Below are 12,699 nucleotides of genomic sequence, written 5' to 3'. Positions count from 1 at the left end.
CTGCTTCAGGTCAGGGCGTGAAACCAAAGTCGATTTGATTTGGATTAACAACGTCTCTTCGGGCTTCATGCACGACGGAGCATCTTCACGGATGACAATCTCCAAATCCTTCGACGGAGAGTTTTGAACCTCGGAAAGGAAGGAGGAGAAGGAACCTTGGAAAGTTGGACAGTTGGATCAAGTCAAATCCAGGGTGGTCCTTGGCTGGTCTTCCATGCACAAAATCTCTAAATCAGATAAAGGGGTTCCTCTCTGGGAAAACTGGGAAGGATAACAGGATTAGGAATAAATTTTGGAGAGCTTCAAAGGCCATTTCTCAACCTTGGAAACTTTAAGTGAAGTGGACTTCAATTCCCAGAATTCCCCAGCCAGCCATTCTGGGAGCCGAAGTTTGAAAAATACTGATTTACGGAGCACTGAAGCCCATCAGCTTGCTGGCTGGGGAATTAAAATTCAAACCTTTATTGTCAATGCACAACATGTGCACCATGAGATTGGATGAGCCTCTGGGAGTTGAATTCTGGGAGTTGAAGTCCACCTCTCTTTAAAGTTGCAAAGTTTGGCAAACATTGACTTAAACCGTGCTGAACCTGGCTGGGGAATTCTGGGCGTTGAAGTCCACCTCTTTTAAAATTTCCAAGGTTGAGAAGCCCTGATTTAAGTACCACTGAGCCTATCTTGCAAAGCAAGATGGGAGTTGAAATCCACCTCTCTTAAAAGTTCCCAAGTTTGAGAAGTTAAACCGCTCTGGGCCTGGCTGGGGAATTCTGGGAGTTGAAGTCCACCTCTCTTTAAAGTTGCTAAGTTTCAGAAACATGGATTTAAACAGCGCTGGGCCCATCTTGCAGAGCATTGCTGGGGAATTCTGGGAGTTGAAGTCCACCTCTTTTAAAATTTCCAAGATTAAGAAGCACTAATTTAAGTACCACTGAGCCTATCTTGCAAAGCATGCTAGCTGGGGAATTCTGGGAGTTGAAGTCCACCTCTCTTTAAAGTTTCAAAGTTTGAGAAACATGGATTTAAACAGCGCTGGGCCCATCTTGCAGAGCATTGCTGGGAATTGAAGTCCACCTCTTTTAAAATTTCCAAGATTAAGAAGCACTAATTTAAGTACCACTGAGCCTATCTTGCAAAGCATGCTAGCTGGGGAATTCTGGGAGTTGAAGTCCACCTCTCTTTAAAGTTGCTAAGTTTGACAAACATGGATTTAAACAGTGCTGAGCATGCTGGCTGGGGAATTCTGGGAGTTGAAGTCCACCTCTCTTTAAAGTTGCTAAGTTTGAGAAACATGTATTTAAACAGCACTGGGCCCATCTTGCAGAGCATTGCTGGGGAATTCTGGGAATTGAAGTCCACCTCTTTTAAAATTTCCAAGATTAAGAAGCACTAATTTAAGTACCACTGAGCCTATCTTGCAAAGCATGCTGGCTGGGGAATTCTGGGAGTTGAAGTCCACCTCTCTTTAAAGTTGCTAAGTTTCAGAAACATGGATTTAAACAGCACTGGGCCCATCTTGCAGAGCATTGCTGGGGAATTCTGGGAGTTGAAGTCCACTCTGTTAAAAGTTCCCAAGTTTGAAATGCACGGATTTAAACCGTGCTGAGCATGCTGGCTGGGGAATTCTGGGAGTTGAAGTCCACCTGTCTTTAAAAGTTGCCGCCTTTGAGATCTCCTGCCCTAGATGCCGGCGCTCCTTCCCCACCGCGGAGACGGCTGGGGTGACCCAAGGCCGCCGAATCAGGTCGCAGACTCGGTGACTCACCCAGCCGGTCTGAAATTCCCTGCAGGTTTTTGCAACGCCACCGGAAAACACAACACTTGGAGGCCGGTCAGCGAGGGTGTGCGTTCAGACAAGCACGACAATTACAACTATTACGTGATGCTGGAAACGAGGCCCGGCATGGCGCTGCGGAGGCGGCCTGCTTTTTATTTAGGGATCTGGTTTGTTTGGTTCCTTACCTGGGAAACAGGGCCGGGCAGAGACGGGAGAGTAATTAGCAGTGGAATTTCGTTAGCGCTAAAGGAGAAAAGAAGGCGGCCCTGGCAGCCGAGTCGAACCCTTCTGTGCCCAAACCCCAGATTTGAGGCTGGTTGTAAAACACCAGCAGTCCTCGCCTTACGACAGTTCATTTAGTGACCGTTCAAAGTGACAACTGGAAAAAGTCACTTATGACCGTTTCTCGCACTTATAACCGTTACCGTCGTGTGATCCAAATTGAAATGCTCAGCAACTGGTTCCGTATTTGTGACGGTGGCAGCATCCCAGGGGAGGTCACGAGATCCTCCTTTTGGGACCTTCTGACCAGCAGAGTCCATGGGGGAAGCCAGATTCACTTAACGACACTGTCACTAACGGAGCAACGGGAGCGGTTCGCTTAACAACCGTGGCCAGAAAGGTCGTAAAATGGGGGGTGGGGTGAAACTCACTTCCCTGAGCAACTGAAATTTTGGATTCGATTGTGGTCCTCGGTTAAGGATTAGCTGAGTGTACAGTATTTCCTCCTCCCATTACAACCTCCCTGCTAGGTAGGCTGAGCTGCAGGGGGGAGAGAGAAAGAAAAAGAAAGAGAAAGAGAGAAAGAAAGAGAGAGAGAGAAAGAGAAAGAGAAAGAAAAGAGGGAGAGAGAGAGAGAGAAAGAGAGAGAAAGAAAAAGAGAGAGAGAGAAAGAAAGAGAAAAAGAAAGACAGTAAGAGAGAAAAAGAAAGAGAGAAAGAGTCCTTCGGGAGTAGGGCGGTATATAAATCAAATAAAAGTAAAAGTAAAGTAAAGAGAGAAAGAGAAAGAGAAAGAAAAGAGGGAGAGAGAGAAAGAGAAAGAGAGAGAAAGAAAGAAAGAGAGAGAGAAAGAGAGAGAGTAAGAGAGTAAGAGAGAAAAAGAAAGAGAGAAAGAGAAAGAAAAGAGGGAGAGAGAGAGAGAAAAGAGAAAGAGAGAAAGAGAAACAGAGAGAAAGAAAGAGAAAGAGAGAAAGAAAGAGAGAGAGAAAGACAGTAAGAGGGAAAAAGAAAGAGAGAAAGAGTCCTTCGGGAGTAGGGTGGTATATAAATCAAATAAAAGTAAAAGTAAAGTAAAGAGAGAAAGAGAAAGAGAAAGAGAGAAAGAGAGAGAGAAAGAAAGAAAGAGAGAGAAAGAGAAAGAGAAAGAAAAGAGGGAGAGAGAGAAAGAAAGAAAGAAAGAGAGAAAAAGAGACAGAGTAAGAGTAAGAGAGAAAAAGAAAGAGAGAAAGAGAAAGAAAAGAGGGAGAGAGAGAGAGAAAAGAGAAAGAGAAAGAGAAAGAGAGAAAAAGAGAAAGAGAAAGAAAGAAAGAAAGAAAGAAAGAAAGAAAGAAAGAAAGAGAAAGAAAAGAAGGCTAGAGAGAGAAAGAAAAAGAGAGAGAAAGAAAGAAAAAAAAAAGAGAGAGAGAGAACGGGGACTGGCCCAAAGTCTCTCACGAAACTCAGGGGAGATTTGAACCCGGGTCTCCCACTTTCCCACGCAAAACTTTTCAAAAGTTTGCGCTGTCCAAAGCCCGACCTGCTGGGGGCTGTCCCCCACCCCCCCACCCGTCCCTGGCACCCCCAGCCCCGAATGGAAACCGAATGGAGACCCCGCCGGAAGAGAAGGCATCTGGGCTCCCAGTTGCGGGACGCCCCCCACCGCCCCCCACCCATCATCCACCGCCGCCGGTCGAGGGGGGGCTTTCTCCTACGGGATGCGGCGGGACGGCCTCGGTCCAGTCGGTGCGGGATGATCGCGGGGGCGACCCCCAGGGGAGGGGGGGAGAGGCTAGGGGTTCCCCACCCCTTCCAGCCCGGGGGTCCGGGGTTGGAGGGGGGACCCCGGAGGCGAGATTGCGGCGAGGCTCCGTCGCTGAGCGGGACAGAAGCGGCGGCGCCCCCACCCCACCTACCGGCCGCTTTCCCGGGGCGGGGAACGAGTCCTGCCCGCCCCCGCCGCTCCCCTCCCGCCCCTTATAAAGAGCCGCCGCCGGCAGCGCCCAGAGAAATCAGCTGAGCCTGAGCCGCACCGGAGACGCTCCCAGAGACCCCCGCCAGGTAAGGAGACCCCCCCTCCCCTCCCTCTCCCACCCCCTCACTGGCTTCTCCTGCGCCCCTCCCTCCTGCTGGACGGATCCCACCCCGGGAACCGCGGGAGTGGGGGGCTTCCCAGGACGACGACCCCCCAAACTTTAGGGCAAGGAGAGGGAGGACTCCAGATCCCATCCTCCTTCGCCTGATGGGAGCGGAGTCCCAGGCTTCTCTTCTCTTCTCTTCCCTCCCCCACTTTTATTGCTGCGCTTGTCGGCTTCTCCTTTTGATGTTGCCCCCTCCCCCTCCTTTTTTGGGGGGGCGGGAGAAGAGGAAGGGGCGGCTGCCCACCTACCCATCCACCCAAAGGTGCCCTCCGTTCAGCCCCTCCCGGTACTGGGACGTCCCAGTCTGGGAACCGCCCCTACCTGGCCCGAGGAGGCGCCCCTTCCCCTTCTCCGCCCACCCACCCCCCCAGCCCCCGTTTGCCCTGGGATCTCTCGGCTCTGCCGGCAGCCCCTGCTTGCCTTCAACCCCCCCCCCCAAACACACACACACAGCCCTTCCCTTCCCTTCCCCTCCCCTCCCCGAAAAGTGTGGGTGGAAGGAAGCAAGAGCCAACAATGGGGCTTTGGAAGGAGTTGCAAAAATGTTTTGTTTGTTTTTTTTCCTCCACGTTGGGAAAAAATATCAGGTGGTGCGAAAAGTTTCCTTTGTTTGTTTCTTTTTTCATTTGTTTGTCTGTCTCTCTTTCTTTCTCGCTCTCTCTTTTTCGCTATCTATAACTCTCTCTTTTTCTCTCTTTCTCTCTCTTTCTCTCTCTTTCTCTTTCTCTCTCTCTCTTTCTCTCTCTATATCTCTCCATTTTTCTCTTTCTCTATTCTCCCCCTCTCTTTCTTTCTCTCTCTCTTTCTATCTCTCTCTCTCTCTTTTTCGCTATCTATAACTCTCTCTTTTTCTCTCTCTCTTTTCCCTCTCTTTGTCTTTCTCACTCTCTCTCTTTCTCTCTCTATAACTCTATTTTTCTATCGTTCTCTCTCTATTTTCCCTCTCTCTTTCTATCTCTCTCTCTTTCTATCTCTCTCTTTCTATCTCTCTCTCTCTAACTCTATTTTTCTATCTTTCTATTTCCTTCCCCCCTCTCTTTTTCTCTCTCTCTTTCTCTCTTTCTATTTTTCTCTCTCTCTCTTTCTATCTTGCTTTCTCTGTCTTTTTCTCTATAACTCTCTTTTTCTATCTCTATTTCTTTCTTTCTTTTTTTTTTTTGCTTTAATTTATATGCCGCCCTTCTCCGGAGACTCAGGGCGGCTTACAATGCGTTAAGCAATAGCCTTCATACTTTTTGTATATTTTATACAGTTTATTGCCCCCACAATCTGGGTCCTCGTCTTTCTCTTTCTATCTATCTATGGTATCTCTCTTTCTCTCTTTGTATCTATCTGTCTTTTTCTCTCTATCTAACTTTCTCTCTATCTATCTATCTCTATCAAATTATTATGGCCCCCCCCCCCATTGTTACAGTGACTCTGGATGGCTCACGATACAGGTAGTTCTCAACTTTACAACCATTCGTTTAGAGATCATCCAGAGTTATGACGGCACTGAAAAAAAGTGGGTGAAAAGCATTTTTCACCCTTAACAACTGTTTCAGCATCTTCATAGTCACGTGATCAAAATCCGGACAGTTGCAGTGTCCTGGGGTCAAGAGATCCCCTTTTTGTGACCATCCGACAAACAAAGTCAACGGGGGGGGAAGGCCAATTCCCTTAACAACCATGTTGCTCAGTTAACAGCCGTGGCAAGAAAAGTCATCAAAATAGGGGCTAAATTAGGTTGATAAGTCGAATGCTATAATATGAATCATCTTCTTTTAACGACCCCATCATCCCTTGCATCGGGGTGGAGTCTGGGCAGTTGAATGGAGCTAGTTGAGCGTTTACTGGCCGGATGCCTTTCCTGTCGCCAATGAGGAGTTTTGTTTTGCAGATATATTCTCAGTGTGTCCAGAGTGCCTACCTACCTAGGATCGAACTCACAGCCTTCTGATTGTGAGGCCAGAGCTCCACCTCTAGGCCACCGTACCACTCCTGAGCACTATAATATTATTTATTTATTTATTTATTTATTTATTTATTTATTTATTTATTTATTTATTTATTTATTATTTAAATTTGTATACCGCCCTTCTCCCGAAGGACTCAGGGCGGTGCACAGCCAAATTAAAATACATACAATACAAAATTTAAAATAATTTAAAACAGAATTAAATCCAATTAATCTATAATATATTAGATTAAATGTAAATATAATAAAAAATACAAAATGATTAAAATTCAAATTCAGAAGCTTGTGAAAACAGCAGGCAGACCCATCTGGCACACCCCAAATCATGCCCCATCCCCTCCTCGTCTCCCCACAGGTGTCTTCGTGAGGATGCCGGATACTTGCCAGGGTCCAGGCCGGCCCGGCCCCCTGGTGACCCTAAACGTGGGGGGGAAGCTCTACAGCACCACTCTGGAAACCCTGACTCGCTTCCCCGACTCCATGCTGGGCGCTATGTTCCGAGGTCCCCAACCGGCCCTCCTGGACAGCTGCGGGAACTATTTCATTGACCGCGACGGTAAGACTTTCCGCCACGTCCTGAATTTCCTCCGATTTGGCCGTCTGGACCTTCCAGAGGGCTACGCCGAGCTGTCGCTGTTGCGGGCCGAAGCCGACTTCTACCAGATCCGTCCACTCCTGGAGCAGCTGCGGCAGGTCGAGGCAGAACGATGGCGCCAGCGGAGCAACGCGGTGCTCCACGCCGATGTGGACGTGACCCCGCGCCGGCTGCATTTCAACGTGCGCCGTGGACCCCAGAACTACGAGCTCAGCTCTTGCACTGTGGAGATCTTCACTGCAAATGTCTTCTGCACCGACTGGCACTTCCTGGCTGTCCTGCGGAGACACCTAGGCCGCCTTGAGTGCGTCAACGGGAATTTGGGTGAAGGGTCTTCCGGTGGACATCCGGAACCATCGCAGAAAGGATCAGGCCTTCCCAAAACTCAAGCAACCCTCTTGGAAGGCGGAGGAAGGAACAGTTGGTCTCCTAACGGCGATCGGAGAATTTGTCTAGACAACTCCACGGATGAAGACACAGAGACGGATGACGAGACGCCAGACGGTTCTTCGGGAAGGTCCCGCGTGGAAGCCACCACGTGCCACCATCTGTGCTTGGAGTGGGCCCCGTGCCCAGCCGCACTGCCCGCCGCGGAGTACGTCAAACAGAAGTTCCGCCGGCTGCGGGTGGACGGACGAGAGATCCGATCCTCCAACCAATTCCTGGAAGAGGTCCTGAAGGTGGCCTTGGCACAAGGCTTCCGAGTGGATTCGGTCTTCCCGGATCCGGCCGATATCCTGAACGCCCGTTCTTTGCGTTTCGTGCGACAGTGAATAGCTCAGCCAAATGTCGGGGCAGAGGCAGCCCGTGGCAGCCGACGCTACCTCGAGACGGACTGAGAGGGTAAGCAGGAGCATCTGTCTGAAATGGTCTCTCGGGTTTATTTATTTGTTTGAAATGATCTCTAGGGCAGTGATGGCTAATCTTTTTGCCGTCACGTGCCAAAAACGGGGGGAGTACGGGGAGAGGGGGGTTGCATACCCATACTTCAATGCGACCCCCCCGGCGCATGCCTGCATGACCCCTCCTGCAGTCCCCCCCACTTTTCACATGCGATGGCTCGTTGGGCTTGGTAGGCCCGTTTTTCACTCTCCCCAGGCTCCAGAGGTTTTCTAGGAGCCTGGGGAGGACAAAAACAGCCTTCCCAAACCCCCGGAGGCCCTCTGGAGGCCGGAAGCGGCTCGTTTCCCAACTTCCAGTGGGCCCGGAAGACCCAAAAATCAGCTGGCCGGCGCACGCAAATGAACTGGAGGTGAGCTAAGGCAACGCAACGCTTGCGTGCCCACAGATATGGCATGCGTGCCATAGGTTCGCCATCACGGATCTAGGGGTTTCCTGCCTGAGCACGGGCAGACTAGAAGAGACTAGAAGACCTCCAAGGTCCCTTCCATTATATTACACATTTATCTCAAATGGGGTACAAGGTCTCCTGACTGAGTAGGGGGTTGGACTAGAAGACCTCTAAGGTCCCTTCCAACGGTGTTACAGGTAGTTCTCGACTTACGACAGTTCATTTAGTGACCGTTAAAAGTTACGACGGCACTGAAAAAAGTGACTTACGACCGTTTTCACACTTCAGTTAAGAACATCCCCAGGATCCCAGGATCAAAATTCAGACGCTGGACCACTGACTCCTCTTTATGACGGTCGCAGTGTCCCGGGGTCACGTCATCGCCTTTTGCGACCTTCTGACAAACCGAAGTCCATGAGGAAGCCGGATTCACTTAACAAGCATGTGACTCATTTAACAACTGCGGGCATTCCCTTAACAACGGTGATCAGAAAGGTTCTAAAATGGGGCAGAACCAGGTGTGAACCGGTAGCGGAAATTTTGAGCAGTTCAGAGAACTGGCAAATGCCACCAGAGTAGGGAGGGAATGGGGATTTTGCAGTATCCTTCCCCTGCCACACCCATCAAGTCACACCCACCAAGTGACACCAAAATCTCTGTAAAATCTCCATTCCCACCCCACTCCAGGGGAAGGATACTGTAAAATCTCCATTCCCACCCCACTCCAGTGGAAGGATATTGTAAAATGCCCATTCCCATCCCACTCCAGGGGAAGGTTACTGCAAAATCTCCATTCCCACCCCACTCCAGGGGAAGGATACTGTAAAATGCCCATTCCCATCCCACTCCAGGGGAAGGATACTGTAAAATCTCCATTCCCACCCCACTCCAGGGGAAGGATACTGTAAAATCTCCATTCCCACCCCACTCCAGTGGAAGGATACTGTAAAATGCCCATTCCCATCCCACTCCAGGGGAAGGTTACTGCAAAATCTCCATTCCCACCCCACTCCAGTGGAAGGATACTGCAAAATCTCCATTCCCTCCCCACTCCAGGGGAAGGTTACTGTAAAATCTCCACCCCACTCCAGGGGAAGGATACTGCAAAATCTCCATTCCCACCCCACTCCAGGGGAAGGATACTGCAAAATCCCCATTCCCTCCCCACTCCAGGGGAAGGTTACTGCAAAATCCCCATTCCCTCCCCACTCCAGGGGAAGGATACTGCAAAATCTCCATTCCCACCCCACTCCAGGGGGAAGGATACTGCAAAATCTCCATTCTCACCCCACTCCAGGGGGAAGGATACTGCAAAATCCCCATTTCCTCCCGATCAGCTGGGACTCAGGAGGCAGAGAATAGATGGGGGCAGGGCCAGTCTGAATGTTTGCTACCGGTTCTCCGAACTATTCCAAATTTCCACTACCGGTTCACCCAAACTGGTCAGAACCTGCTGAAACCCAACCTCTGGAAGGAGGGCAGTGGATGATGGGGAGGACACCAGCTTAAACGTGAGCCGGCCGTGTCCAGCAGCAACCAAAAATGCTAATAGGATGCTCGGTTGTGTAAACAGAGGCAGAGAATCAAAATCAGGTGAAGGGTTAGCACCGCTTTGTAAATCCTTAGTAAGGCCACATCTGGAATAGTCTGCATCCAGTTTTCGTCACCGCCTGATCAAAAAGAGGTTGAGACTTTTGGAAAAAGTGCAAAAAAGAGCAATTTAAGATGATTAAAGGCCTGGAGACTAAAACATATAAAGAACGGTTGTAGGATTTGGCTAGTCTAGAGAAAAGAAGGACTTTGCGGGGGGGGGGGGTATGACAGCAGGACTCCAGTATTTGAGGGGCTGCCCCAAAGAAGAGGGGGTCAAGCTATTTTGCAAGGCACCTGACGACAAGAAACAATGGGTGGGAACTCATCAAGCAGAGAAGCAAGCTAGAACTAAGGAGTTTCTAACAGTGAGAACAATTAGCCAGTGGAACAGCTTGCCACTAGAACTTGTGAATGCTCCACCACTTTTAAAAAGAGAGCGGACACCCATTTTTTTGGAATATAGGGTTTCCTGCCTAAGTAAGGGGGTTGGACTAGAAGACCTCCAAGGTCCCTTCCAACCCTATTTTGATTGACTGATTAAGGGGCTGCCCCAAAGAAGAGGGGGGGCTCAATTTATTTTCCGAAGCACCCAAAGGCAAAACAAAGAAGCAACGGATGGAAACTAACACAAGGAGAGAAGCACCCTGGAATGAAGGAGAGATTTCCTGACAGTGAGAACCATTAACCAGTGGAACTCCTTGCCACCAGAATTTATCCATCATCCCTGGAGGGTTTTAACGAAAAGTCTGGACAGTCATTTGTCTGGAACGGAATAGGGTCTCCTGCCTTGAGCAGGGGGGGTGGACTAGAGGACCTCCAGGGCCCCTTCCCACTCTGTTATTCTGTACGGATCTCCTGCCTTGAGCAGGGGGGTGGACTAGAGGACCTCCAGGGCCCCTTCCCACTCTGTTATTCTGTAAGGGCTACCGGCTGGGGCAGCCCGAGAGGAGAAGAGCTACCCAGTCCAGGCAGCGAGTGGTACACGGTGATCTTCGGAGGTCAGAGGGAGGAGAAAACTTGGGACGGGGACAAGCCCGTCTTTGTTTGAAACGCCCGGCTGGCTCCAGAATCCGCTTTTGTGTGCCTTGACTCCGAGAAGCCTCGCGGTTTTTCGCCCCCCTGTCTCACCCACCCCCCTTTTTCTTCTCCAACCCCCCCCCCTTTCTAGATCCCACCCGTCGCCTGAACTTTCGGCCTCCGGACGCAGCTGACACGGAAAAGCCACGGAAGAGCTTCCCTCCTTCCTCCAAAAATCTCCCACCTTTGGCTTCGGCGAGGAAGGGTCTCCGGCGGACGAGGAAGCCGATGGAGGAGGAAGGCTTGGGGAGGGAGGGAGGGAGGGAGGGAGGGAAGGAGGGGAGAGGAATGACGTCACCCTGCGAGTGATGACATCACAGGGCCCATTGGGTCAGCGACGCAAGCGGGGTCGTCTGTGCGGGCGGCAGCCTTCACGTCCTACATAAAGAAGTCCTCGACTTAGTGACGGGTCACTTAAGCAGCAGTTCGGAGTTATGACAGACTATTATAGCAGGGGGTTGGACTAGATGACCTTCATGGTCCCTTCCACCTCTGTTAATCTGTAAATAGGTAAACCGGACTCCCCCCCAAAAAGGAACAGGTAGTCCTCAGCTTACGACCCCATTGGAGCCCCGAATATCTCTGATTCAGCGGGACTTTTTTTTTTAAAAAAGTGAATTTTGCTTTGTTTTACGTCCTTTCTAGCCATGGTTGTTAAGCGAATCGCCACGGTAGATGAGTTCAGGAATACGGTTGTTAAGTGAACCTGGACTTCCCCCCTAAATCCCCTAAATCCAGGAGAATTTAAGGAATACCGCTAGTCTTTCACTTACGACCATTCACTTAGCGACTGTCCAGAATTATAACGGACCTTCACTGGGGGGGGGAAGGTACTTACAACCTAGTTCCAAAGTTGCGACGCACCCCCATCCTGTGGTCGCCTGACTACAAGTCCGGTTCCTGGAAACTGGCCTGTTTTTACAGCCGTTTGCAATATCCCGTGGCCAGGTGACTCGTTTAATGACCGAAAACTGGCATTTGCTTTTAGTAGTTTTTGGCAAAGCCGGCCCGCACGCACCCATTGATTCATTGAACGACCGCAGCAGTCACATAACGACGACTGCCCAAAAAAACATCGTCAAATCTCGTTGGTGACGGCTACGTTACGACCGTCTTGACTTAACGACCGCGATGGGCGGGTTCCAGGACGGTTGTAAATCGAGGACTACCTATCATGAAATAATCCTGGCTAAATCTTCACGCGGGGGTTGGACTAGATGACCTGCAAGGTCCCTTCCAACTCTGTGAATATGTAAATCCGTGGGACCATCCGTTGACACTTCTGCCGTTTTGTAATTAATATAATTTGGGGGGTGGGATATACTTGTAATTATAATGGGTTGTTTATTGTTTATCCCTTCTTCTTTTCTTAACTTATTTTGCTTCTAATTTATGGCGTGTGTTTTCACACACCAGCTTCCCATTTCTGCGCACGAAGGGCGGGGGGGGGGGGTTGCGTCGGAAAAGGGCATGACTCCCGCTGGGGACGATGGGAGATGTAGTCCAACCCCCTCTGAAAAGGCAGAAGAATTCGGGCCCCTGCTTAGACGGCTTTCCTCCAATCTGTTGTTTGGCCAACGGGACACACAAAAGAACGAACGAACAAATGGTGTTCTCGGCTCAGGTGCCCACGGGGAAGGACGTTGCACAAAAATTGTGTGACACACACACACACACACACACACACACACTCGCCCTTCGAGAGCAACGCAAGGACCTGCCTGTTTGGGATGGGGTAGGGTGGGCTTTGCGACACCTCGCGAGAACGCAAAAAAACCCCTCTCGGTGTGTGATTGCCACGTGACAATAAAACTCGGCAATTTTGTGTTTTCCCTTGTGATCATCCTCTTCTTTTAACGACCCCGTAATCCCTTGCATCGGGGTGGAATCTGGGCAACTGAATGGAGCTGAGTGTTTTCTGGCCAGATGCCTTTCCTGTCGCCAATGAGGAGTTTTGTTCAGCAGATATATTCTCAGTGTGCCCAGAGAGAGAGAGAGAGAGATATCGGCCTCTACCTAGGATCGAACTCACAGCCTCCTGATTGTGAGGCCAGAGCTCTCGGTATGAAATCTG

General features: G+C 50.1%; 1 protein-coding gene across 1 annotated transcript; it reads left to right on the top strand.

Annotated features, from left to right (window-relative positions):
- Positions 1-3,929: 3,929 nt before the first annotated feature.
- On the top strand, positions 3,930-12,454 carry KCTD11 (potassium channel tetramerization domain containing 11). The gene is made up of 3 exons (XM_060684681.2): positions 3,930-4,032; positions 6,425-7,507; positions 10,717-12,454. The coding sequence occupies exon 2, from the start codon at positions 6,439-6,441 to the stop codon at positions 7,435-7,437; it is 999 nt and encodes a 332-aa protein (XP_060540664.1). The 5' UTR covers positions 3,930-4,032; positions 6,425-6,438; the 3' UTR covers positions 7,438-7,507; positions 10,717-12,454.
- Positions 12,455-12,699: the final 245 nt, after the last annotated feature.

Source organism: Pantherophis guttatus, chromosome 4 (genome assembly GCF_059756535.1).
Source record: "Pantherophis guttatus breed Tessera chromosome 4, ASM5975653v1, whole genome shotgun sequence".
NCBI classification, from domain to species: Eukaryota; Metazoa; Chordata; class Lepidosauria; order Squamata; family Colubridae; genus Pantherophis; species Pantherophis guttatus.
Note: the sequence above shows the minus strand (reverse complement) of the source record. Positions and strands in the feature narration are given on the sequence as shown.

Excerpts from the sequence above, each read along its gene's own strand:
- KCTD11 (XM_060684681.2), top strand. The coding sequence starts at position 6,439 with ATGCCGGATACTTGCCAGGGTCCAGGCCGGCCCGGCCCCCTGGTGACC.